The 24,304-nt window shown below is 49.1% G+C and overlaps 5 protein-coding genes across 8 annotated transcripts; 2 read left to right on the top strand and 3 right to left on the bottom strand.

Annotated features, from left to right (window-relative positions):
* The first annotated feature begins 1,187 nt into the window (after positions 1-1,187).
* Positions 1,188-3,267, top strand: LOC131205816 (uncharacterized). Its single transcript, XM_058198074.1, has 7 exons — positions 1,188-1,374; positions 1,443-1,689; positions 1,755-1,896; positions 1,956-2,038; positions 2,103-2,300; positions 2,364-2,630; positions 2,684-3,267. Exons 1-7 carry the CDS (start codon positions 1,267-1,269, stop codon positions 2,887-2,889), a joined length of 1,251 nt encoding a protein of 416 aa, XP_058054057.1. The 5' UTR covers positions 1,188-1,266; the 3' UTR covers positions 2,890-3,267.
* LOC131205815 (protein I'm not dead yet-like) lies at positions 3,162-7,552 on the bottom strand. The gene is made up of 7 exons (XM_058198073.1): positions 7,190-7,552; positions 6,617-7,121; positions 6,497-6,561; positions 5,970-6,425; positions 5,804-5,901; positions 3,623-3,903; positions 3,162-3,544 (listed from the first exon to the last, which is right to left on the bottom strand). The coding sequence occupies exons 1-7, from the start codon at positions 7,258-7,260 to the stop codon at positions 3,269-3,271; spliced, it is 1,752 nt and encodes a 583-aa protein (XP_058054056.1). The 5' UTR covers positions 7,261-7,552; the 3' UTR covers positions 3,162-3,268.
* Positions 7,553-9,177: 1,625 nt separating this feature from the next.
* Positions 9,178-16,183, bottom strand: LOC131205569 (protein I'm not dead yet-like). 4 transcript variants are annotated; one of them, XM_058197717.1, is made up of 9 exons: positions 16,002-16,183; positions 11,901-11,988; positions 11,317-11,830; positions 11,170-11,252; positions 10,858-11,106; positions 10,586-10,792; positions 10,426-10,523; positions 10,084-10,364; positions 9,178-10,009 (listed from the first exon to the last, which is right to left on the bottom strand). In XM_058197717.1, exons 2-9 carry the CDS (start codon positions 11,942-11,944, stop codon positions 9,728-9,730), a joined length of 1,758 nt encoding a protein of 585 aa, XP_058053700.1. In that variant the 5' UTR covers positions 11,945-11,988; positions 16,002-16,183; the 3' UTR covers positions 9,178-9,727. The 4 variants fall into 4 exon arrangements, with proteins under 4 accessions (XP_058053700.1, XP_058053701.1, XP_058053704.1 ...); XM_058197718.1 differs by lacking the exon at positions 16,002-16,183 and adding an exon at positions 14,919-14,991; XM_058197721.1 differs by lacking the exon at positions 16,002-16,183 and adding an exon at positions 14,637-14,654.
* On the top strand, positions 12,735-19,066 carry LOC131205570 (FMRFamide-related neuropeptides). The gene is made up of 3 exons (XM_058197722.1): positions 12,735-12,814; positions 18,597-18,737; positions 18,822-19,066. Exons 2-3 carry the CDS (start codon positions 18,599-18,601, stop codon positions 18,911-18,913), a joined length of 231 nt encoding a protein of 76 aa, XP_058053705.1. The 5' UTR covers positions 12,735-12,814; positions 18,597-18,598; the 3' UTR covers positions 18,914-19,066.
* A 467-nt stretch (positions 19,067-19,533) lies between these two features.
* Positions 19,534-23,909, bottom strand: LOC131206538 (steroidogenic acute regulatory protein-like). The gene is made up of 11 exons (XM_058199118.1): positions 23,518-23,909; positions 22,659-22,865; positions 22,422-22,579; positions 22,176-22,334; positions 22,046-22,099; positions 21,843-21,975; positions 21,604-21,767; positions 20,743-21,000; positions 20,043-20,677; positions 19,854-19,977; positions 19,534-19,782 (listed from the first exon to the last, which is right to left on the bottom strand). Exons 2-11 carry the CDS (start codon positions 22,822-22,824, stop codon positions 19,663-19,665), a joined length of 1,971 nt encoding a protein of 656 aa, XP_058055101.1. The 5' UTR covers positions 22,825-22,865; positions 23,518-23,909; the 3' UTR covers positions 19,534-19,662.
* Positions 23,910-24,304: the final 395 nt, after the last annotated feature.

Raw genomic sequence — 24,304 nt, 5'->3', positions numbered from 1 at the left:
AATCACGATATTCGAGAATATTTTAGCCAATAAACTTTTCAATTTATTTAAAATAATCACGTATTAAAACCCTTTAACTAGTGATTATGATTAATGTACCGTCACGGAACATTGTCAGCAATTGAAACTGTTATTACTAAATGATTTCAAAAGTAACCAGCCTTAGCCGGCAAAAGAAATCCATTAAATTTAAAACCTTATTTATAATGTTTCCGATGGTCTAATTTTCGTCAAACATTCACCGTTTTGTTGCATAATTTGTTGCCATTTTATAGGTAGCTTTAGCTCTACTAATCGATTATCACAATCTTCTCTCGGTCGCAATTTCTTATGACTAAGGGAAATTATGCAATGTGAGAAAAAAATAATGTTTGATTGTTGTCAGATCCAGATTACGGATCTATCCGGAACACCTCTTCTGTTGGCCGATTCTGGCCGTTTCTGGGCAATCGCTAGCTTCAAACGGTCTAATTATTGACAGTAGAGATCTAAATTTAGTGTTTGGCCATACTGAAGAAACTCATAATAAATAAACTTGAAACTGTATGATTGATACTTTACCAGATATCGCAGAACCAGATCACCAAGTCATCTACCGAGAAAATAATGGATTTCTTTTTAGCCAACTGTATATTATTTGTGAATTATGTAATGAATCGTGTATCAGGTATTTCCGAACGTTAGTGAACTAATCTTTTTGACGCAAGGTTCTCCAATTACATCACTAGCTTATTATATTAAATTAATAAAAGTTTTGTACCGTTAGTTAATGCCGTAAGCCGTAAACAGTATCTATTAATTAACTATTGAGCTAATTTTTGCAGTCCAGTTTTTTTATGTACATACGTTGCGTGAACAGGCTACAAAACAAAAATCAAAACCTACAACGAAAGTGTTCGGTTTTCACATTTTACAATTCAGTTACGCAAGTAATTGATTAAACATAAATGTTGAAACAAACGAAAGGCGTGTGGCAAATTGCTGTCATTGATTTAACCCGAAACCTATCTGTATCTTAATTGCTGTGGCCAGCAAATTGGAACTGCCACAGAAACGGTCCAATGCACAGCTCGCCGTCGTCGAACCGATCTCTCTTATCGTTATCTCACCACACCTTGTCACTGATTACAGCCTGTAATTGCTCCATCGCGGCAGGTGATTTATTACGCCAGTCAGTGTCAGTGAAACGGCATGAGCGGAGAAAGTGTTGCACTAGCTGGATAATTCACAACTTTACAATCCCCCGGGCGACAACGAAAACACACCATGAACCTACTCTTTGGCCTGGTGCTGCTGGCCTCACACGGAGTCCTCCGAACCGGAGCCCAGCTGGAGCTCACCAATAACTACGTTTGCACCGAGGACTTTTGTGATGTGCGCTTATTAACACGCAGTTTGCAACTGTTCGGACCCAGGATAACAGTTCTACTTCCGATCCTCAGAACTACCGGGAGAACAACGAGTGTGAACCGCTAAGGATCGCTTGCCGGGCAATGAATGCGACCCACAACGGGATCATCTTCCCGTCGGCCACACCGTGTTCCTGCTGCCGAACTTGCATCGAGAACCTACGGCTCGGTGACGATTGTTCCGTGGGCGGCCTAGGGTTTCCGGTACCGGCCAGTATCTGTGGTCCCGGACTGTACTGCAAGGTGGCGGACGGGGACGAGCACCCGACCTGTCAACCGAGTAAGTATCCTGCACGGGCGACTCCGGACTACGGACTGATCCCCATTCGCTCCTCCCCGAAACAGTGTTGGAGTCCAGCAAATGCTACACGGCCCAGAAGGAATTTGACGATCAGCGCCAGGCAGGGCTGATCGGCCATCTGATGCAGCGCCCGGAGTGTGATGCGGACGGCAATTATCAGCCCGTTCGATGCATTCCCGGACAGACGTATGCGGGTGCCAAACGGCTGCCATGGGGCATCTCACTCATCTGTCTCTCCTTCCCAGGTGCTACTGCGTCGACGAAGATGGACAGCGGATCTTTGGCGAGGCGGTCCACACGGCCAACATCCAGATATCGATGAGATGCGGTGAGGGCTAGCGGTTGACTCAAGGCTGATAGGCTAATGATGTGGGCTGTCTCCCCCTTTGCAGAGTGTTCCCGATTGGCCGCGAAAGCCCGCCAGCTGCTCAATTCTCCTTACCCGGTCCTTACCTCGAGGTGCGACTCGAAAGGCTCGTTCGATCAGCTGCAGTGCGTCGATCAGATGTGTGTCTGCGTCGATATGCATACCGGTCAGCCCACGTCGGACCTTCGCAATGTGACCCGGGGTCTCTCGACGTTGCCGTGCTGTAAGTAGTAGAGGCTCAGGGTCCAGGTTTGTCCCACACACCCTGATTCGAGGCTCTTCTCAGTCGATAGGAGGCTCCACGAAAACACCACCTACCTGCGGGACTGTGAGAACGTGAAGTTGGCCCAACTGTACGACATCAGTGAGTATCAGGCGAACGACTACAACGTGCTCGAGTTTGATCGGGATATCTGCCAGCCGGATGGGTACTACGAGCGCATCCAGCGTCACCCGACCGGGCACTTCCTGTACTGCTCGGACCGGGACGGGGCCATGATCGAGAACTACCGGGCGCCCACGAACACGCGCCTGGCTGCCACCATGACCTGCAGTAAGTACGCCCAACCGTCCTACTACCCGAGACTCCAACAACATTTCCCGCAGAGTGCGCCCGGGCTCGGAAGTTGCTGGTGGACAGCAAAAGTCTAGACGTTCCGGAGTGCTGCCCGAACGGTAACTACCGCAGTTTGGCCTGTCGCCGGGGCGAGTGCTACTGCGTGGACGAGGACGGCAACCAGGTTGGGATCGAGCGACCGGAAAAGGATAAACGCAATCTGCCGTGCTACAACGGAGGCGACTTCTGTGCCTGAGAGTCGCCACAACGTGACTGAACCCACGGCACGTTGGTGGAATTTAAATGAGTTGCCCCGACACGTGGCGTTCATCAGGGACCCATGATGAGCGATAGATAAGCCAGGCGCGGGCAACATTGTTGCAACGTTGGCGGTTGGCAATGAATTCATCAGTTCAGCTGAATGGCCAACCGTTGTTGGTGTGTACAATTTGTTTCTATTGATACATCATTACCAATTCAAAGAAGAAACACCAGCACGTTCCCACATTGCTATAGGGTCATCGGGCGTTCGTTTCAACATTAAATTTATTAAACTCCTTACTTTAACGACTACAACAATGTAAAAAATGATGGCTTACATCGAATGGCACACGCGACAAAAATAAAACAGTGTCTCAATACAAGGAATCGTTTCGATGACGGGCCCACTCCGGGAAGGTGGCCAGCTCCGGATAGATAACGGCGCCCCACGTGGGAAAGCTGGCCCAGATGACGAGCAGGGTGACCACCGACGGACCGATACCGGCCACGGCCATGTCCTTGATGCGAATGCTTCCCACTCCCGCAACGATCGCGTTCGGCGGCGTTCCGACGGGCAGATGGAACGAGAAGCTGGACGACATGGCCGCCGGGAACATCAGATACAGCGGATGAATCTCGATCGCGATAGCCTGCAAGCAAGGATCAGAAGCGTTAGAGGGGGTCCCCCTTCAACTCCTGTTGTGGGGTCCTGCCTGCGGTGAACCTACCATTTCGGCCAGCACGGGCAAAATCACGTTACAGATGGCCACGTTCGAGGTGAACTCTGTGAGCGTTTGGGCCGTCAAGCAGACGACGAACAGGAGCAGCAGTGGCGGGAGCGTTTTTAGCCCGGCCAACGATTGACCCAACAGGGCGGACATTCCGGACGCCCGGCCACCCTCGGCCAACGCGAAACCTCCGCCGAGCAGGAACAGTAAACTCCAGGGAGTTTTCTGGTTGATGAACTTCCACGTGATCAGTCCGGAAGACGGTTTTTGGGGTAGTTTGCCTACGAGTTGAAATGGAAGAAAGAGAGCGAGAGCGCCGAGTGGTGAGTTGCGCTGATCGAAAGCGCTCGAGGTGAAAAGCTCATGCGGAGAAACCAACCAACACAGATTATAGAAACTTATCCACGATTATAGAAACTTTTCCACGTTTATAGAAACTCGACGAACTTTGTGAAAAGAGCCATCTTCCGGATTAAAGAATCGTTAAAATTATTATTATTATTATTATTTGTGGATTATTATCGAGCGGCAATGTGATTTTGGCCGGTTTTCAAATAAAACTTCCGTGCAGGCCAATTGATGATTTAATCAATTAAATCTGTTTGATTTATTTCACTTCATCAGCCGGAGTTTGTCGAAAATCAGTGCGCCACCGAAAAGCTGCTCATCAATAATTTAAAGAGCACTATTTCGAATATTAACGAACCTCAAGACCCAAATTCAAGTTGCTATTACCGAGATCAAAACTACACTCAACAACAACAAAATCAATCTAAATGTCGAAACTGACCAAATACACAACAAAGAACAAATCGATAAGAAAATACAGACGCTAAGTAACATTATAATAGTTCATTTTCGGCAATTTCAACCTGATAAAAATAAAGAACATGTACAGGGAAAATGGCAAATAGATAGAAGAAACGAACAAACAAAAAGCACATACAACACACTCAAGCAAACTAAACGATATACGTAATAACTCGCGGTCTGTATTATAACAGTCAATCAATCGTGAAGCACCGAAGAGCAACAAAATCTAGAAATTTCTTTAAATCATTCAAGGAAACCACAAAACCACACCCCATTTAAAGGTAAATGGCGTACTCCTGCTAAACACCCAAGAAAAAAGCGAAGCTATTAAAAATTGCTTCGAAAAATCACATACAATAACGCAAAACCTCAAAAGCCCAATGGACAGAAGGGTAGAATCCACCGTTAACGGCTACAACAACAACACTAGTTCAATCGTAAATCCTCAAACCGACCTGATCAAGTCGCGTGAAATCCAAAACATAGTTCAAAACCTCAAAAACAAAAAGTCAGTAGGTTTGGATGAAATAAACAACAGATCGATTAAGAACCTGCAAAAAAAGCAACCATACTATTGCAGCACATATTCAACAAAACTGGAAAAAATCAATAATAAGCACCATCGCAAAACCCGGTAAAGATACCAGAAATCCCGAAAGTTACAGGCCAATTAGCTTGCTAATTAGCGAAAACAAAACAATACCAATATGTTTTCCAACCGTTTCTTTCCACCACGCATCAAATCTACAGACTAACCAGAAAAATCACGGAAAACAGAAAAAATAAGAAATCAACAGGATTAGTACTGCTAGGCACTGAAAAAGCATTCGACTCCATCTCGCATAGTGGTCTAGTATACAAATTAATCCAAACAAATTTTCCAAAACCAATTATAAACATAATACAATCGTTTCTCTCTGATAGAACAAACATCGTACACATCGGGAATGCACAATCTACTGTATTCAAACCAACTGCAGGGGTCCCCCAAGGGAGTGTCCTATCTCCAATCCTGTTTAACAGATACTTCTCGGACATCCCCAGAGTCTAAAACTGCACACAGTATCTATACGCGAACGACTATGCCATCAGCGCCGAAGGGAAAACCCCAAACAGGGTCACTAACAAACTTAACGGAACCCTTAAAAAATACTCCAATTATTGCAACACATGGAAACTTAAAATTTCTCAGAAAAGTTTTTCCTGCATTACCTTCCTGCCACCAAAAACGGCATAAAAACCAACAATGCGTGCCACCTAAGGTAGGTTAAAATGCCCCAATCAACGAGGAAAAATAAAGCTGTACCCATAAAACCGAAAACATCGGAAATATACTACTACCTACTATCTACTACTACTACTACTCACCAGCGCCCTTGCGGCAGAACGACAAGCAACTCCAGTCTGCGGGGACGATGAAAAGCATGATAACGATGAAAATGGCGGGAGTGGCATCTTTGATTTTGCTAATCGGGGACCAAACACGTGGTGGTGTAAATTACATTACTTACATTATTAAGCTACAATTACTTACATGCCGGGGATTAGATCCGCCCAGCCGCTCACGAAGCCGGGTTCGCGTGTAAAATAAAGCACAACGGATAGGACGAAGAAAAAGGCGACCCCAAGTTCGTGTGAGGACATCGGCCCCAGCTCCCGGTACCGTTGCTCGATGACACGCTTGGCCACCGTCTCTCCTTCGGGCCCAATGTTGGCGGCTTTCGCTTCTTCGCTGTTCGGCCGGAAGAGCCCCATAAACAGCCACTGCAGGTACAGCCAGGTGAAGAACGTGTACACCAGCATTCCGGGCACGTTGTAGAACATAAACTTCGGGAAATCGATGCCGGGAACATCGGGGAATCGACTCTCGTAGATGCCCTTCAGCGTGAGGTTCGTTCCCGATCCCACGATCGTACCGCAGCCACCGCAGGTCGCGGCGTACGCCGTCCCGATGTAGTAGCACAGGGTGATCTTCGTCGGCCGTGGTGTGCTGGAAAACCGGGACCAGAACTCTCAGATAACAGGGCAAGAATCTTAGAAGGCCCGGCCCAGTGTTCTTACCTGTCTTCGTCGGAGGACGCACTTTCGATCGATTTCGGCCTATCGTACATCTTGCACAGTCCTTGCTGGAAAGGATCACGTCAGTCCGTTGGCTGGTAAGGGCCCAGTTCCGTTACTTACTGCTTCCAGCTCTTGGAGGACCGCCTGCACGATCGGACACATCATCGCCACGGTAGCCGTGTTCGAGATCCACATCGAAACGAACATCGTAACGGCGGTCAGCCCAAACGTTAGCCTCCGCTGGCTACATCCAATCACCGAAATCACCTTCAGAGCGACCCGTTTGTGTAGATTACAATACTCGACCGCCAGTGCCATCACAATTCCACCGACAAACATCATCATTGTGTCCTTCATATACATCATGCAGGTTTGATTCGTTCCGAGGATGCCCATCATCGGAAACAGCACAATCGGCAGCATGGATGTGATCGGCAGTGGCAACGCTTCCGTGATCCAAAAGACGGCCATCACCACGACGAGATACATACACCGGAACGGGGGTCCCGTGTCGTACAGGAAGATACTTCCGGCCAGACAGGGGACCGCCAGCACCAGCAGGGCCTTCCAGTACACGCCCATAAACAGCCACCACCGGCGGGAGCATCCCTGCGGTCGGTCCGGGCTGTCGGATCGGAGATCAACGCACAATTATTAGGATCTCCGGAACACGGAGGAAGTATCGCTACTCACGCCGTCTGCTCGATCGGCAGCGTCAGGAGCTCCTCCTTGCTGCGTGCCGCCATCTCCGTCGGTTGCGACATCGCTCACAAAGCACAAACTGTTCACAATCGTTCAATTAAGCCGCGCAGCAGCTGTGGAATCCCTTCAGCGCAAGGGTGCGCGCGCGCAATCCGATCCGTCACCGTCCGCCGATGTGCCGTAACTGGCCGTTCTGTGTCAACGGACGCGCGGCACGCGGCAACAGTTACGCTCGGCGCTCGAATTGCTCTTTTATCACACCGTGTCACCGTCCCTACCCCAAATTGTTGCGAACGGACCGGAACTATTTGTGCCACTAATCCGACACACCCGTTCGCCCGTCTCTCTTTCTAGCGGCGCAACCTTCGGATCGGTTCCCCCGAACCACGGTCCCTAGCGATCGACGGAAGCTGAATGAACGGTGTCGGCGCTGAGCGTCTTGCTAAAAGGCATCCTTCCTGATACGAGTCGAGCGCCACAAGCCACAGCTGTTCAAATGCGTTCGAAGGGCCGATCGAACAGTGACGCGTTGACGGCTCACCCCGGATAATGGGGATGTCCACTTTCGCAGGCACGGCTTGCCGGACCACGGTGGCCCTTATCGCGCTGCGACCGCCATAGCCCATCGACCTAATTTTGAAAACTATTATAAGGTTAAGTCTCGTTCTGTCCAATCTGGCTCGATTGGCGATGACGGTGATGGGCAAAGGTGTACCAATCGCCCAGCGGACGGTTTATCATGGGCTCCATTCACATTCCACAATCTTTTCGAATGTCAGATAAGTTCCTCAGCGAGAAAGAACGCAACAATAGCGAAAGGTAGCGAAAGGCATAAATTGATATGCTATATTTGAAATCACCAGCATGATCAACTAGTAACTTACCGATCGACCCACGGAGACACTCGGATCACCGACATTTCCTGTCGATTGCCCAAGGCGACAAATCGCCAACCCGCGGCTCACGTTATCATCGCAAGTGCGCAAGTTCGACTACGGCTCAATGATGTCACAGAATTTCGGCAGCTTCCTTGACCCAGCCACGGTCAAGATCATCTGGTGTACTTGCCCGCTACGGTACTTTGGAGCGGTTCCAGTTCGTCCAGCCAGCAAAGGACAAGCGCGACCGAAGCGCGAACCACGAGGATCGCCGAGCGCACCGAGCCCCAGCCGAAGCGAGTCAAAACAGGAAACACGTTTACGCGGGTCATTAAACGCCATTGATCCAGCGGCCGGCCTCGTCTGACCTCGGCTGATGTAAGTTTAAGTTCAGGCACGTAAACTTCGCCAGCGCCAGTGGCTCGTGCGATGTACGAGGTTATGAATATTTTTCGACGCACCCGAGTCTGAGGCCGGCCGACGCCGGGAAGAGTTGGCAGTTGCAATTAGTTCCGTAATTTCGTTCCGCTGTGTATCGATCGTATAAAAGCGCAATGATGGCCGATGGCGCAATGTACACAGCAACACCGCGACCCCAGAGAGCATAACGCAGGCCGAGGTGTTAACACGACAAGCATATTTACCAAACATTGCGCCGCTGCGCCGTGTTTTTCAAAGGCAGGGAAATTGTAATTCATTTCTATCGATCACGATCATGAGCTGATTGCATACGCCAAAGGCGCGTTCGCCTTCGTCATTCAGAACTTTTTGTTTTCGTGTAATAATGTTTTTGTTTATCGTTTCGAGGGGCCATTTACAACCTTGTTTTGCACAAACAGGACCAAGCTCTATGGATTATGTGGGAAAAATAATAGAAAATATTAGAAGCGATCGTGCTTCGATTCGTCAATTTGGGCACGCCGCGTAAAAGCGGTTGATGACAAAATAATGATCTTCTTCGAATGTTGAAAAGGGCCAACCGGAACTCGCAAAACGCCACTCGCTGGTACTAGGCGGAACGTTCGATGATCGGGGTAACCTTCGGCAGTCGTTCCGTGACGTGATTCTTCATAACAAAGCCTCCACTTCAAAACATTCGTAAACAATCATTGTATATTTATTGTATGTCTTCTCCTACACTCCAACACTCTGCCCCATATAATATGCCTGCGGTGTGCGTTTTCGATCGCTTTCTCTCTCTCTATTTCTTCGGGACAAAATATTTATAATCAACATGTCGTTTGTCTAGACACTCTGAGCCTCGAAGAGGGGCAGCGTGGTTTCGCTATACTCTACTAAACACTAAGGTCGTTTGTTGTTCGCTGGCTGCGTCACCGCTTGTAGGGCTTGCGCCTTTGCGCTTTGCTGAAATAATTTCGCTATGGAAGACCGACATGAAATTGTACACATTAATGCAAAGTACCGAGTGATAAGTACCACGCGCACGCAAGTTCAAGTACTGTTTCCACCACTCGCACCGATCGGTAGCAAACTAAAACGGAGTATCCTCGTCCACGGTCCACGCGGCAGTATTAACGTCCGGTCTGTAAATGCACATTCCCCACATCGGCTGTCGCACGTTTGGCACACACGTTTTGGTACGTATCTTTAAATTGCCTCCTAACGTTTTGCTACTGAAGTACTTCCGAAACTAGTTTAGCGTGGCGTTCAGGATGACCGGCCGGGCCCACTCGGGGAAGGTCGCCAGCTCCGGGTACACGACGGCGCCCCACGTCGGGAAGCTGGCCCAGATGACGAGCAGCGTGAATATCGACGGACCGATGCCGGCCACGGCCATATCCTTGATCGCAATGTTACCGACACCGGCCACGATCGCGTTCGGTGGCGTTCCCACGGGCATGTGGAACGCAAAGCTGCACGACATGGCCGCCGGGAACATCAGATACAGCGGATGAATCTCGATCGCGATAGCCTGCAAGTAAGGATCGGAAGCGTTAGAAGGGGTCCCTTCAACTCCTGCGGCGGTCCTGTGTGCGGTGAACCTACCATTTCGGCCAGCACGGGCAAAATCACGTTACAGATGGCCACGTTCGAGGTGAACTCTGTAAGCGTTTGGGCCGTCAGGCAGACGACGAAAAGGAGTAGCAGTGGCGGAAGCGTTTTCAGCCCGGCCAACGATTGGCCCAAGAGAGCGGACATTCCGGACACGCGGCCACCCTCGGCCAGGGCGAATCCACCACCGAGCAGGAAGATTAGACTCCACGGCACTTTCTGGTTGATGAACTTCCACGTGATCAGCCCAGACGTAGCCTCGGTCGGGAGCCGGCCTGCAGGAAGGACAGTAACATTAATCCGATCGATCGATTGATGGGGAACTCCGGGCGTTACCTGGATTGCTGCGGCAGAACTTCAGACACCGCCAGTTGGCCGGGATCATGAACAGCACAATCACGATAAACATGGCCGGAGTGGCATCCTTAATCTTACTACAAGAAGACAGAAACGTTAATTGAGCTCCCAGTCGAGCAACTCCCGTTCGGACACTTACACAGTGTGCAGTACGTCAGCCCAGCCGGTGATGAAGCCTGGCTCGCGGGTGAAGAACAGCACGACGGCCACGACGAACAGGAACGCTACGCTCTTCTCGTGCGACGTCATCGGTCCCAGCTCCTTGTAGCGGGTCTCAATCACCCGCTTCGCAACCGCTTCTCCCTCGGGACCGATATCGGCCGCCTTCGCTTCGGGACTGTTCGGTCTGCGTGGACAAACACAACAGTAATTTCAGTTCCCTCTTCCGTACGGTTTTGCGGCCGATCCTACCTAAACATGCCCATGTACAGCCACTGAAGGTAGACCCAGGTGAGGAACGTGTACAGCAGCATTCCGGGCACGTTGTAGAACATAAACTTTGGGAAATCGATGCCGGGTGCGGTCGGGAACCGGCTCTCGTAGATACCCTTGAACGTTAGGTTGACGCCCGACCCGACGATCGTACCACAGCCGCCGAGCGTGGACGCGTAGGCTGCCCCCAGGAAGTAGCAGAGTGTTGTCTTCGTCGGCCGAGGAGGTCTGAAAAGGAGAATAGCGGCCGTTTAGAAAGCATATGGAAATAATGCTTCGGTGTCCACTCACTCGTCATCCAGCTTATCCTTGCCCAGCATTCCTTCCTCTTCGCCCGTCTTCTTCCTTCGTTCGTACATCTGGCAGAGTCCTTGCTGAGGGCAAAAAGAAGATGGTTTATCGTCCGCTGGGCTGCACGTAACTCGCAGTAATTCGTACCGACTCCAGTTCCTCCAGGACGGCCTGCATGATCGGGCACATCATCGCCACGGCGGCCGTGTTCGAGATCCACATCGAGACGAACATCGTGACGGCGGTCAGGCCAAAGTTGAGCCGTCGCTGGCTGCATCCAATCACCGAGATCACCTTTAGGGCGACCCGTTTGTGCAGGTTGCAGTACTCGACGGCCAGGGCGATAATGATTCCGCCGATGAACATAAGCATCGTTTCCTTCATGTACATCATACAGGTTCGATCGGTTTCGAGGACTCCCAGCACCGGGAACAGCACGATCGGCAGCATGGACGTCACGGGTAGGGGCAGCGCTTCCGTCACCCAGTACAGCGACATCAGGACCACCACGAACATACATCGGTAGGCCGGTGTGGTGTCGATGAGAAACACGAGGCATGCGATCAGGGGAGCCACGATCACCACCATGCTCCGCCAGTAGGCTCCGATAAATTTCGTCGTTCGCCGGCCGCACCCGACACGCGGTGCCGCCGCTGACTCTCTGGAAAAGACGAGAGATGGGAAAGTCCAATTAATTCAAGCCACTCGGGGAGCTCCATTTGGATACGTACAGTGCAACCGCTTCCTCCATCTCCAGTTCCTTCTGATCAGCCATACTCGACGGGGTTCCTAGGCGATCATATGTCTGCTCACGTCACGCTGCAAGAGAAAACGAGTCATTAAAGCACCCGACTGGAGAACTGATCTGTCAAATGGGCCAAACAGCGCGCGTGTTGACGTTAGACCTCACTAGATGGTGACGAATGTGACATTTATTGTAGCTAATTGATAACCGGCACACCATTGCACACACGATCGAAGTGGGCTGGGTGAAAGATTACACCGCGAGTCAGTGTGTGACGTCATCGAGGAGCGCGAGCCTCAATTAGCGACCCCCGTGCCGGTTATCAGCAGAGCATCGTATACATATTTTTGGCCACAAACATTCGCCGCTTCGGAAGATTACTTTCAATCGGAGTTTGTTTGGGGATGCAGATAACGGAAGCACCAAGCAGCTTGCGAACGGATGGCGGCTTCGGAACGTTTGGAATCCTCAAGGTAAATAAATTTTGCTCACTAGTTGTCGTACTGACGTCTTTCGTATAGAAACCGATGAATCCGGTGGAACCACTGCCACTTATCAACTGGCAGAAGGCACTGAATTGCTGACTCACTGCAGGCGAAGGAATGCTGTCATACGCGCTAACGATGCAGATGTAATTACGAAGCCATTACTTCGAGTACCAAGAACAAGTTCTTCCCTTCAATTCAGCCTCCTCGCTGGCCGGCAGACCACTCAGACCGGGCAGAATTTACGGCCACTGTCGCAGTAGTTTATTGCGTTGCTCTGAACGAGACGAACAACTTGCGCCATCGATGGACGGCCAACGGCGCAAAACAAAGTACCCTGCGTCACGCGCAGATTCCGTTCCGTTCCTGATAGTGCAAAACCATCGGCCGGCTGCTCTGTCGATAAGGTCGAGAGGTTTGTAGCTTCTTATCGCCCAGCCCACCGCGTGTCATGTGGTTCTACGGCGTTCTGGGATGGCGTAACTCTCGCTTCACGCCGTTAAAACACCGTCGCAGGACACTCGCTGGCAACTGGTTGTTGGGAGCGGTTCCCGAGAGTTGTCACCAGAGACAACCGGCACTGAAATTGAACTACCGGCTGCTGGCATGGCATTAGCGAAAAGAATCTGCACAAACCGGTTCCGACATCGCGATTTGCATGCGTTCTGTGCGGCGACGATCCCGTTCAGGCATCAGGCGACCCGCTAGACCCGCCGAAGCGAAGAAGCCCCAAATCCGTCCCGGAACGGGTTTCGAGCCTCCAGCGCAGTGGGTGTGAAAACGAAAGTGATTTTTTTTGGGAGTAGCGTGAGGGCTTCAAAGGTCAGGACTTGATGGACCGTCGGGATGGAGTTTGAACCTGCGATAATGATTTGCGGTCGTTTCGCAAACGATCCCAGTTTGAGTGATCGAAACAACCAGACCTTATCAGCCTTATCTGATAGCAGATTGCTGAAGCCAAACGCAACCGAAACCGAGCTGTTAAACTGATGTGTTATCCAAACAACGTTGACCTCCGTTTGCGAGGCCGCTTACACGGGGATCCGCGAATGCAAATACCGTTCATCCGCCACTGTCATTTGGCAATCCTGCGACGGGCGATAAAGCCAGATTTAGCTGGAATTTTGTCCGACGAACCCCCGCGGCTAGATAGTGACCTTGGTTTTATCTTTCCGTGGCCAACGATTAGGATCTTGGCACTCGGAACTAGCGCACCCAAGATAACGCACCTGTGCCGTTGTCGGCTCCGGCTTTTTCGATTTACCCCTGAGCCGATGGTTCGATAGCAGATGGCCAAAGGCGTCTAAAAATACGGCCTGACCTTCGGGCGACCGGCAAAAAATTATGCATCTACCACACTCTGGCACTGCAAGCCGCTAATTGACGTCAATTTTAAGCGTTACCAGTCCGAGGCCCCGAAATCGATGTGGTTATGCGTTGTGTCCAAAGGTTACGTAGAACGTGTTACGCAATTGCGTTCAGTAACGGTTTTTTTTGCTGTATTCTAGAGACAGAACATCTTCGCCGGGGTCGTCTATACGGAAGAAAATAGGACACACCTTGAGCGGCCGCGTGGCAGGCATCAATCCTGCCCAAAGTCCATTACCCGAACTTGGTGCGAACTTGAACCGGTGACGGGAGTCTAAATTTAGGGCCCCCTAGAACTGAAACCGGACGTGAAGCGCCGTCCTGTCATAACCGACGCGGCGTCACGAGGACGTCAATATGATCGCGTTAACCCGCCACCGATCTTGCGTCACTCTTGCGCCACCCAGCGACACATTTGTTGGTCCAATTCTCTGGTCGTATCTCCCGCAGGGCCTATCTTCTTCGCATCGCACCAGAGCGCGTCTTGTTATCTTCCAGATGGCGAGCCCGCGGAGCGATGACTCGAGGAGCATACTTATATGCTGTGGCGTGGATCACACTGACGATCGATTGCAGACAACCCTTTCCGAGAAGCACACTCGAAAGCGAACTCGGTTGCAATTCTGCACCGGTTACGCGTACAAGGGAACCCCTGTAGAACTTGTTCCCCATACTTATGTTGCCGTGTGGGGGGACATGGTTCAAAAACAGAGATAACGACCAGCCAGCTATCGTTTCACATGTGAGTTGTTTATACAGGTGTCGGCTCTGACTCTGCAGAACGGTCCTGAGCGGGCAGCGCTTTAGGTTTCCTGCGAACCAACATCAAACTAGTTCCTTTATAAACAACACAAAACCATCGTTCACACCCGTATTTCGTGATGTGAATTTGAATTACAAATCTGTTTTTCTGGTTTACTCTGCTCGGGGTGCTTGAGTCGTTGTCACTGGCACTTAGAACACCTCCGGCAATCGACTGAACACACAACACTCGCCAATCACGGCGGTGCTAATCAGCGAGAGGAAGAAGAAAAGCCGTTCTAACGATGCACGACGACGCGAAAATTGGGAAAGTCAACGTTTGGCGCCTTAGACACCACTACGACCTGCCGCTAGTTGCCAGTGACTGATAGCCCGTGACCCACACATACCGTTCGGTGGCCTTCAAATAGGATCGGTCTGATCGGTGTACAAATAAAAAAAGGCGCCGGTCGCATCTGGGCACCGCGCACGCGGTTTCACATTTCCCGGTTATGTAACCGATCGGCCGATGTCTGGGCCATCGACACCGATGGTCGCTGCTGCTGCTGCTAGGCGCTCGGTTGAACTTTTCCGGTCAAAGATCAGCGATCGGAGGCTATCAAAATTCGGTGCTAAGGGAGCGATTGATAACGTCCAGCGAAAGACCGATCGCGTGGACCGAAACAACAAAATCAACCTCATTCATTCGATTCGCTCAGAGTCCGCTCGTCAGAGATTGCTACACTCTCGAATGGGGTTGCAGAATGCAGCTTGCGGCGGTTGATGATGGGCAGCCGCATCGTTAATCGACTATAATTGTAGTGCCACGCCAGAACGGCGACAGGACGTCGATGCTTCGATGGCGTTCTCCAGTTCAACGCGCCGTTGCCACAGTGCGCTGCGTAACTGTAGAACCGGGCTGCGGTCGACCGTGTAATGGTCATGCATCACCGGCCACCGGAAGCTGTAATTGCTGCTTTTTCCATCCCATCTCACACAGCATAACATGATCATCATTCTACACTGCACGATCAGTCACTCCAAGCGATCAGGAGCACAACCTGCCGAACGGGTCGCAAGGTCCGGGAGATATTTTTATCCTGCCTCATGATGGTCCTATTTTTAGGCGACCCCTCCGGCCGGCCAAACCCCAAAACACAGCAAATCTAAACATCTGCAGTGATCATCGGTAATGACTGTGACGTGCATCACGCCGCGCACTCGAACGCCCACCCGCAGGAGACCATTTTCTTAGCACGCATTTCTTGGGCTTGGATTTGCTTTTCCATTCACGACGGAACATGAAGCTAACCATACCGAGACATACACACTCACAAACTCCTCTTCTAATACGCACGCACGCACACTCAAACACGGGTCACGAACTTCACGTCTAGAACTACGCGATAAGCCCCGGAGTCACTTTCTTCAGAAAAAAACCCGACAAACCAGCCCGGCCGAGAAAAAACCGACTCGCGGCGCGGCGCGTTTACCTTTCGCGATTTGATCACCTCGCTGCACCGCTTGCTGCTAGCAACTGCAATACTGCAATTGCAACTCTAGCACTTTTGCTCTACACCAAAACACATCCACATACACAGAGAGACCGGTGCCGGGGGTAAGGAACGCACCCAACGCGAGACAGAGACGGAACGGCGGCCAAACCGCCCGCCAGAAAGAATTCAGGCAGACTGAAGATTCAGGCAGCGCGCGTCGAACTTGAGACCGCGCCGCCGTCGGCGTGCGTGACACCCTGCGCACCACCGCTTGAGCCGCTCGCGCAGCCCGCGAAATGACGATCAGTTGTTCGCGATGCAAAGTGATTAGAATTTCCACGTGAAGATTTCGGGGGAATTACCTCGTGGAAGGATATCAAATCTTCAATGGTTAAAATGTCCCTTTTGTATCAATGATCCCTAAATATACTGTCATTTACAAGTGTTTTTGATTGATTTTTGATTGATTTAAGTAATTTTGCATCCTTCATGATAATATTCGAAATCGTTATTTAAACTGACAAACATTTGTTACACCCTGTAATTGATTATTTTGGTTTGTAGCCCTCTGCCAGGAAAATGATGAAATAATTTACAATATTTTTGAGCCCGATTGATGATGAAAGATTGTAAATTTTCGTTGAAATTACAGCATCCCGCAGACATTTACGCAAGATTACACCACTAGGGGGTAGAGCGGTCATAATCCAACCAAATGAGGATTTTAGTTATATTTTCCTATAATAGATAATACTACAAGAACGCGCGTATTACACATAAAATATTGAATTCGATCAAAACGTTTGCATGAAAACAAAAACGTTGAAAAGAGAAGTCGGTAGATTATTCCTAAAACACAATATGTCCGACAGTGAAATACAAATTCTCCATAGTGCGCGTTGTCGTAGGTTGTGGCACGCTGCTTTTCGGAACTCCGGAGCGATTTTCTTTCCTTACCAAAAAGAGTTTAATATAATTGGTGTTAGGATGAAATTTTACCCTTTTAGCATTCAAATGGTCCAACTTAGAGTTGGAATTTGCGCATCCCTGTCAACTAAATGTCCCAAATTGATTCCCAAAAAGGTGATTTGGCGAGGAATTTTGTCCATGAGTTCAGCATGATAAAAGAAGAAGTCAATAAAACATCTTAGCGGAAGTTCTACTTTCTTGATTTCTCACCTGCAATACCCTTTTTACTCAGGCTCAAAAACTTCTCTGTACACTTAATAAAAAAAAAACTACTTACCGTGCGGTATCTAAATTTGATGCCTTCTTTAGAACACTTTTAATATTAACGTTTGCCGTGGGACGATGCTTTTGGCGCCCCAATTTTAATCTCACGTGCCGCAACCAAACTTTTCCCGGAAAATGGAATTGTCCAACCGACGGTGTCGAGTGCCATTGAAAAACTAATCCCATGTTGAGACCTGCGTTTTCCAACAGGGCACCGCGTGGGCACCTCGTGGCCCACCGTGGCTCCTGTTGCATGCAGCGTTAATGATAATTCCATACATTTCGTATGCTGACACCCCCTTGACGCCACCACAGCACTGCACCGAGGCTCATATTATCTGATGGCTTTTATGTGGCCATTCAAACGATGAATAATGGCTGTACAGTGGGCCGGTGAGGGTGCTGATTGATGGCAGGACAGCAGCTCATCATGGCGCCCGGAGTCGTTATCATTTTCGATTCCATCAATGGGGCAGAGCATGGCCGAGGCACGCCGCATTTTCGGTGGCTCATTCCCATAAATATTGATCGATATAGGCCGGCCAGGTGATGTCGTTTTGTGTAACAGACAGTCCGTGTTTTTGGGGGGAGTGGGCAAGAACCTTAAAGGACACACGTTTCCCCCAGTAATCCACGCATCGGAACAGGACACCGGGATGGTCCGTGTGGTTGCGTGACCATCGAATGGCCTCAATTATTAACCACAAACCCTCCGGTGGGACGGACGGAAATAATTACGAATGTCCTTTCGATCGATGTGAAGCTTCCGTTCGCGTGCGACCGCTAGAAGTGAACCACTTCCGGTGCAAGGTCACCGCGGAGGAAAAATCGAAAAACTTTGACCTTTGATTGAAAGTCCTGGTGATTACCAAACGAGAGTTCATTAACCTTTCATACCCAGTTTTGCTCTTTTAATGGAATTGTTTTAAAACGCCCGTTTGAAGCGTGTAAAAGAAAATATTTTTTTGAGAAAACTGAAAGGCCCGCATTTGAAGGGTGGCTTCGGGATCCCTGAGCACACTGCATGGGCAAGCATCCCTTTCCGGCGGGACCTTTTTCGAGGCGTGTAATTAATTAAATAAATTCTAACGCGAACGCGCCTAATTGCATTCGCGGCTGGCTCCACACACTAGGCCCCGGGAGCGTCAGGATTGTTTTGGGATTTCGTATTAACAGCTCAGGGATGCTGCCCCGGCTGGTACAGAGATGTTGACAGAGATGTCGCGAGGACGAGGTTTTAGTATAAAAGATATCCGAAAGCCGAGTTTAGGCATCAGTCATCTGGTGGCTTCCAAGGAACATTCAACAACTTGTGAACTTCCTTCACCGAGACAATAAAACCGGGCGAATTTCTTCCAGCGATGGCTTCATTCAAAGTACTCGGCAGCCTCATAGTTGTTCTGTTGGTCGTTCTGGCGCTGAGCGGCCACGCTGAGGCCGGCTACCGGAAACCACCGTTCAACGGTAGCATCTTTGGAAAACGCAGCGGAAACTCGGTTGGTAAGTGTCGCTTCCAGATCGGCCTCGTGAACTGTTTTCCCCATTCTAAAGACTCCACTCTTCCATCCTTCCATCGCGACGCAGACTACGAAGGAAACGCCAAGGTTCTCTCGACCATGTGCGAAATTGCGGCGGAAGCTTGCCAGAGTTGGTTCACCGGACAAGAACAGAAGTAACTTCCGCTGTCGAGTGTGTCCCACGTAGACTAACCAATGACCAAAACCCGGGTGTGTGCTTGAGAAATGTTGTGTGTCGCTAAACTCTGTGGACTTTTGAGGCATCGTGCAATAGATTAACGAAATGTTTGCATGTAACGTTCTATTCCGGAATAAAATGTTTTGTGATCAGTACGATCAGTAAAAGTCAAACATGAATCCGTCGTCTCGAAATATCATACTTTTATTCATATCACAATAAAATATACAAGCAATACAGCGCACGTCTGGGTAGTCAATTGTTAATAGAAACATTCGAAAAGGAATCGGCGCCATCCTGCGGGCGCGCTCGTAAGTGAATAGAAAAATTAGAAAATGCAGACTTTTCACTTCCTCTAGAGGCGGGTAGAACCGTTTCATTGAAAACAACGAGTGATGAGTGGAAATGCACGACAGACTCCGTTTTTCAGTACATCCTCCAGTTATCTGTTGTCTGGATGAAACAGCGGGATGTTTAGGAATAGATCTTTAGACTATCACTTCTCGGATGCACACTTTACTATAATTGACTAAAAAATTGCACCCGAACAAAGAAAACGATGGCTGCGGATGAGTCAGCTTATCATTGATGTATTTATCGACCTTTTCGTATGACGGAGGTGAGAAGGATGAAAACGCAAATGCAAAAGAGAATAAATAATCTCCCAACGACGGCGTTAACAATGACAACGATGGTGAAGTTAAAGATGGGAGTGTGATTGTGATTCGTTCTACGCGTTGCTCGTCCGTTCGGCCGTCTCTTGGCCCCCAGGCACTTTTTCTTGTTTGCGCAGCTCGACCACGTACTTGCGCAGATAGGTCATATAATCTTGCATTAGCGTAGTATAAGCCTATAGAAATAAAAGCAAATGAATGAGATTAACAAGGTGAACCCGATTTGCTCCATGACGATACTACGTACGGTGTCGAGAACGTATCGTGGGATGTACCCCTTCAAATCCAAGCACAGAAGCATCTCGAAAATGCAGTGGTCCTTTTGATTATCGAGCTCACGCATCGCCCAGCAGGAAACATTATTTTCGCCCCTGCAAAAAAAAAGCACAAAGTTAGTAAATTTCGAAAGGAACCATCCGCTCGGACAAAACCTTACCGTATGTACTTCGTGGTGCAAGGAGCCTCCGCATAGTCAATACTAGTAGCGGCGCTCACGTACACATTGCCACCCTTGGCCATCTCGCGATCACTTTCCACACCTGGCCGCTTCTTCGTGGGCTGCTCAACACCATTGACCACTTTCTTCTGGCCACGAGCTTCACTGGTGGCACTTTGTTCACCGGTCAATGCATCGGAAAACACATCTTCCGGATCGGAGGTTGCACCACTGGCGGCAAAATCCTGTGCCCCTAAACTTTTGCTAAGCGTTTTAAAAGCAGTCTTAGTGACTTCGGTCTGTTCTCGGTCGATCAGTCCCGCTTCGCTGTGCGATTGACTCATTTTCGGTACAATCGTTGTCGTAGAATTGGATTCTCTCTCTGCGCCATCGTCGTCGTCATCCTCTTCGGCGGTATCGCTCTGAGACACTGAACTGTCCATCGTCCGTTCACCTTCCTCCGGCATTGGTGAAAGAAGCCCGGTGGGATTCGACAATATATTCACTCCTTCATACACACGGCCACCACGGCACAACTGCCAGCAGCGGAGGTTGACGAAATCTCGACTCTTTACGACTCCACCGCCACCGCCAATCGTCGCTTGGTAAGAGATGTCCGTGTGACTGTCGATTTTCTGACGAAAATAAAACCAAAAATGTATAGAAAGCAACGCTTTAACATGTTACAATTCAAATTTACCCGAATGATCCTCGATTCCAGTAACGTTGGATTCCACTTCGGCACGTCTTCGATTTTGTAGAACAGCTCCTGTAGTAGCTTACGGGCTGGGTAGTGGACTTTAGCGGTCAGTTTGTAAACTTTACCCAGCGACTCAACCTGAGAGCTCTGGATCGTGTCACCTTTGCTGGTCACTTTCTCGATCTTCCAGTTGTCCGATTCGAGCAGGCTGTAAGCGAAGCGCACGGTTTTCGTGCCCAGCGCTTTAAACACATCATCCTGCATGGTGGGAGAGAACAAGAACACTTCTTAACCCGAAACCACATCCATTCTAGCAGGAGTCAGAGGAAGTACTGAGATCGAGTGCCCGTTGCGGTCCTGGTGATCATCACCGTATGAAAGTAAAATAACTGATTCACATCTGAATAAAATATACATTAGAGTTCTTCCCATTTTGGGCGGGCCTATGTCTACCGAATTCATTAACATTTTTAAGCGAAAGGTTCAACCAGTTCGATCGGACAGTGACAAATTTTGTAAATAACACTTTACCTTTACCGGTACGAGGCTTTCACAGATAAAACCATCAGCTACATTAACGCTTGCAATCGAGAACTTTTTTTGAGGTTTTCTTCTTTCGAACAAATTGGCAAAAAATAACTTCATCTCAGAACCGATACGAATGCGATCGACGATCGACGCGCACTGAGACTCGATTTGCAAGTCCAATGGAATAGATGAAGTGGGATTAATTCAAAAATCGTTCATCAATCATGGAACAGCATACTTCGATCACGTTCTCTAACTGCCGGACACGGCATTTACATGTGTTCAGGCAGCGATTGACCTTTGCCACGCTGCTAATTCAATCCCGAACCGTACCTGTGCGTTTTCTTCATCGTCGTCGTCATCGTCGTCGCTGTTGTGGATGGATTCGAACGGAGAGTAGAAGTTGCCAATACTTTCCGTTCGACCCGCTATGGAAGCCCTCAAAAATGGGTCCAGCAGCGGTGTTCGAGCATCGATCGATGGGGCACTCGTCACGGCTGGTTTAATGGCAAAGGAAAGGAAAACAAAAGTCATAAAACCAAAAGAGCGGAAACTTGACTGTGTCTACTTACCAACGGGATAACTTCTGGCGTATCGTTCCTGAGGTATTACACGACAGTCCAAGAACCATGCTTCACCCCACGCCAACACAAATGATACCACTATCAAAAGCACCTCGAACACTGGCTGTGGTGTAGCTGTCCACTAGAAGAGAGAGAGAGAATAAATAACAATTCTTATGCTGTACATTTTTCTAAGACAGTTGCGTACTCACATTGTACATAAATACTTTGCAAATAAGAAACGCACAAGAACTGGTGGTGGACAACTGAAAATGGCATAAAGGACCAGAGATTAAGCCACATTCAGCAGGTGTATGGCCAAGGCGGAGTGTGAATCCTTACCGCTATCACTAGCCAATGGCTCATGCTCAAGATGCCGTAAAAGAGGATGAGGAAAATAAACCTAATGAGGGCTATTATAACGACATCGAACAGCGAGGTGTAAATGCTGTAGTGAAGAACCTGAGATTTCAACGCGTGAATCACGTTTTCCCCCGTGATCTGTAAAAAAACGCAAAAACACGGCGTTGTTTACTTCATTCTGCCATTGGGCTGCTTGGATCAAAGAGAAAGAACGTAATTACTCACCACGACGGAGATGATCCATAGCAACGTGATGAATACGACGTCAAACGTTACGAAGAGACAGAAAAACCTTCGCACGACGGACATGCGTCCCTGGTCCATGTACCCGGCAATGAAGTCCTCGCTCAACAGGTTAACTGTGTGCGATTGGGAGCGTGACACTGGGCCCGCGAAAGGCGATCGTTAATTTGTAAAACGATTGTAGCGTCTCGTGGCGAGCAATTGGCCGGCTATACTCACTGCCTATGGTGGGGAGCCCTGGCCCGTTGGAGCTGTATCCCCCCATGAAACCGTGCATCATCGGGCGATGGTGTCCGATTGGGGTGTGTGATTGTTGTAGCTGCTGCTGCTGCTGCTGCTGATAAAACGTGTGTATCGCTGTTCTGATGTCATCTTCCTGGTCCATTATTTTTCAAAGAAGCATTACGAACCGCGTCTTCGCGAAAGCTGATGTGGGGAATAAATGTGCCAAACAAATTGGGAGAAATTCAATTGGTCAATGAACCGATAGTGTGTCTTTCTATTGTTATCAGCACACAGTGCGCAACAGAGAGAAAGAGAGAGAAAAGGTACAAGAAGCACATAAAAACGCGGCGAAAGATGAGAGTGGAAACATCAATACCCAGCGATTCATCAAACAGAAGAAGAAACAATAGTGCGGTCGGGACCTTCCAGGATTCCAGGATGCTGGTGAAAATATGTGCAAAAGCTACAGGACACAGAAACGTTTTAACAATATCAAGCACAACACACTCCAACGGCTCCTACGATCAGTGGCTCAGAGTAGAGTGAAAGGAGCACAAGGTCGCCCATTTTGCGGCTTCGGGTCAATTTGGTGATAGTGTAACAAGGAAATGATAGGGGCATATTTACAGAGACACAATCTTCCCAAGTTCCATTGTTTTCTTGACCACGCAAACATGTCTACACAAAGAAGGCAATGTTCGAACACAAACTAACACACGGAAACAGTGTGCACGACACGGAAACGGAACCAAACACCTACAACGGAAACGTGATGAATCAGCGTGCAAAGGGTGGTCTGTTGTGATGGGTAAATCGCTATCTAATCATCCGGGTACCAGCGCACGGTCTTTACCATCGGGGTCACTTCATCGGGTGCTGGAGTTTCTGGGCCGGAATGGCCTTTCGATGCCCGGTGCTGATACGGAGTCGTGCAGAAAGTGGAAGAGCACGGCTCACTGGGAGGACATCATCAAAGCGGCCACCGGGCAGAAAGTGTGGAAGGTGCCCCGCGGGTGATTCAAACGAACAGCACGCGGGAAGCGAAACTGAACAGAATAAACAGCAGCAACAGCAGAAATGATAACAGACACTTGAACACTTGTGTGCAGACGACTTTCATCTTCGTCGATGGCGTTGTCGCTCGACTTCCGGAATGCTGAGGGTGGTCCAAAATCGGGGGAAGGGGGAAGGACGTCTTGAGCGACGATTACAAAAAACGGCGTAAGGACTAAGGACTCACAGAGATTTCGCTTCACCTCCTGATTGCTTATGTTTGTTGTGTCTCAGTCTTTTGACGTTTTTCTTCTTTCATCGAAAACATCGAAAACATGCAAAACATGGAAAACATCGAACATCGACAAGCGATTAAATAAATGGAAGATTTTTTTGAAAACCGGAATTTTAGTGGTTCGCATTTTCATCGGGGAGCAGAAAGCTTTTCCGAAGCTTTTCGAATGGCGGCTGCAAAAGCTCTGAGCAGATTTGAAATATTTTAATCCGTTGTATTTCACTGGGCGTCAAATATTCCTTTGAATCGTGGTCTTGTTCCAGTAAATATTCGAGTAATTCATATTGGCTCAATCCTAAGAACAGTTTTGCGTCTTATAACCTTATAACATTGCTTTGAGCATTCATTCAAC

Source organism: Anopheles bellator, chromosome 1 (assembly GCF_943735745.2).
Source record: "Anopheles bellator chromosome 1, idAnoBellAS_SP24_06.2, whole genome shotgun sequence".
Classification (NCBI taxonomy): Eukaryota; Metazoa; Arthropoda; class Insecta; order Diptera; family Culicidae; genus Anopheles; species Anopheles bellator.
This window is presented reverse-complemented; position numbering and strand designations above follow the sequence as displayed.

Bases quoted from the DNA above. Each gene is read 5' to 3' on its own strand.
- LOC131205816 (XM_058198074.1), top strand. From the start codon at position 1,267: ATGAACCTACTCTTTGGCCTGGTGCTGCTGGCCTCACACGGAGTCCTC. The intron at 1,375-1,442 runs GTGCGCTTATTA...TCCGATCCTCAG, and splicing joins GCACCGAGGACTTTTGTGAT to AACTACCGGGAGAACAACGA. The intron at 2,631-2,683 runs GTAAGTACGCCC...CATTTCCCGCAG, and splicing joins GGCTGCCACCATGACCTGCA to AGTGCGCCCGGGCTCGGAAG.
- LOC131205815 (XM_058198073.1), bottom strand. From the start codon at position 7,260: ATGTCGCAACCGACGGAGATGGCGGCACGCAGCAAGGAGGAGCTCCTG. The intron at 7,122-7,189 runs GTGAGTAGCGAT...CCGATCCGACAG, and splicing joins CTGCCGATCGAGCAGACGGC to CCCGGACCGACCGCAGGGAT. The intron at 3,904-5,803 runs GTGAGTAGTAGT...TTCAACTCGTAG, and splicing joins GTTCTGCCGCAAGGGCGCTG to GCAAACTACCCCAAAAACCG.
- LOC131205569 (XM_058197717.1), bottom strand. From the start codon at position 11,944: ATGGCTGATCAGAAGGAACTGGAGATGGAGGAAGCGGTTGCACT. The intron at 11,107-11,169 runs GTGAGTGGACAC...TCTCCTTTTCAG, and splicing joins AAGGATAAGCTGGATGACGA to ACCTCCTCGGCCGACGAAGA. The intron at 10,365-10,425 runs GTAACGCCCGGA...TCCTTCCTGCAG, and splicing joins GTTCTGCCGCAGCAATCCAG to GCCGGCTCCCGACCGAGGCT.
- LOC131205570 (XM_058197722.1), top strand. From the start codon at position 18,599: ATGGCTTCATTCAAAGTACTCGGCAGCCTCATAGTTGTTCTGTTGGTC. The intron at 18,738-18,821 runs GTAAGTGTCGCT...ATCGCGACGCAG, and splicing joins ACGCAGCGGAAACTCGGTTG to ACTACGAAGGAAACGCCAAG.
- LOC131206538 (XM_058199118.1), bottom strand. From the start codon at position 22,824: ATGGACCAGGAAGATGACATCAGAACAGCGATACACACGTTTTATCAG. The intron at 21,768-21,842 runs GTAAGTAGACAC...CCATTAAACCAG, and splicing joins CGCCAGAAGTTATCCCGTTG to CCGTGACGAGTGCCCCATCG. The intron at 21,001-21,603 runs GTACGGTTCGGG...CCCACCATGCAG, and splicing joins ACGATGAAGAAAACGCACAG to GATGATGTGTTTAAAGCGCT.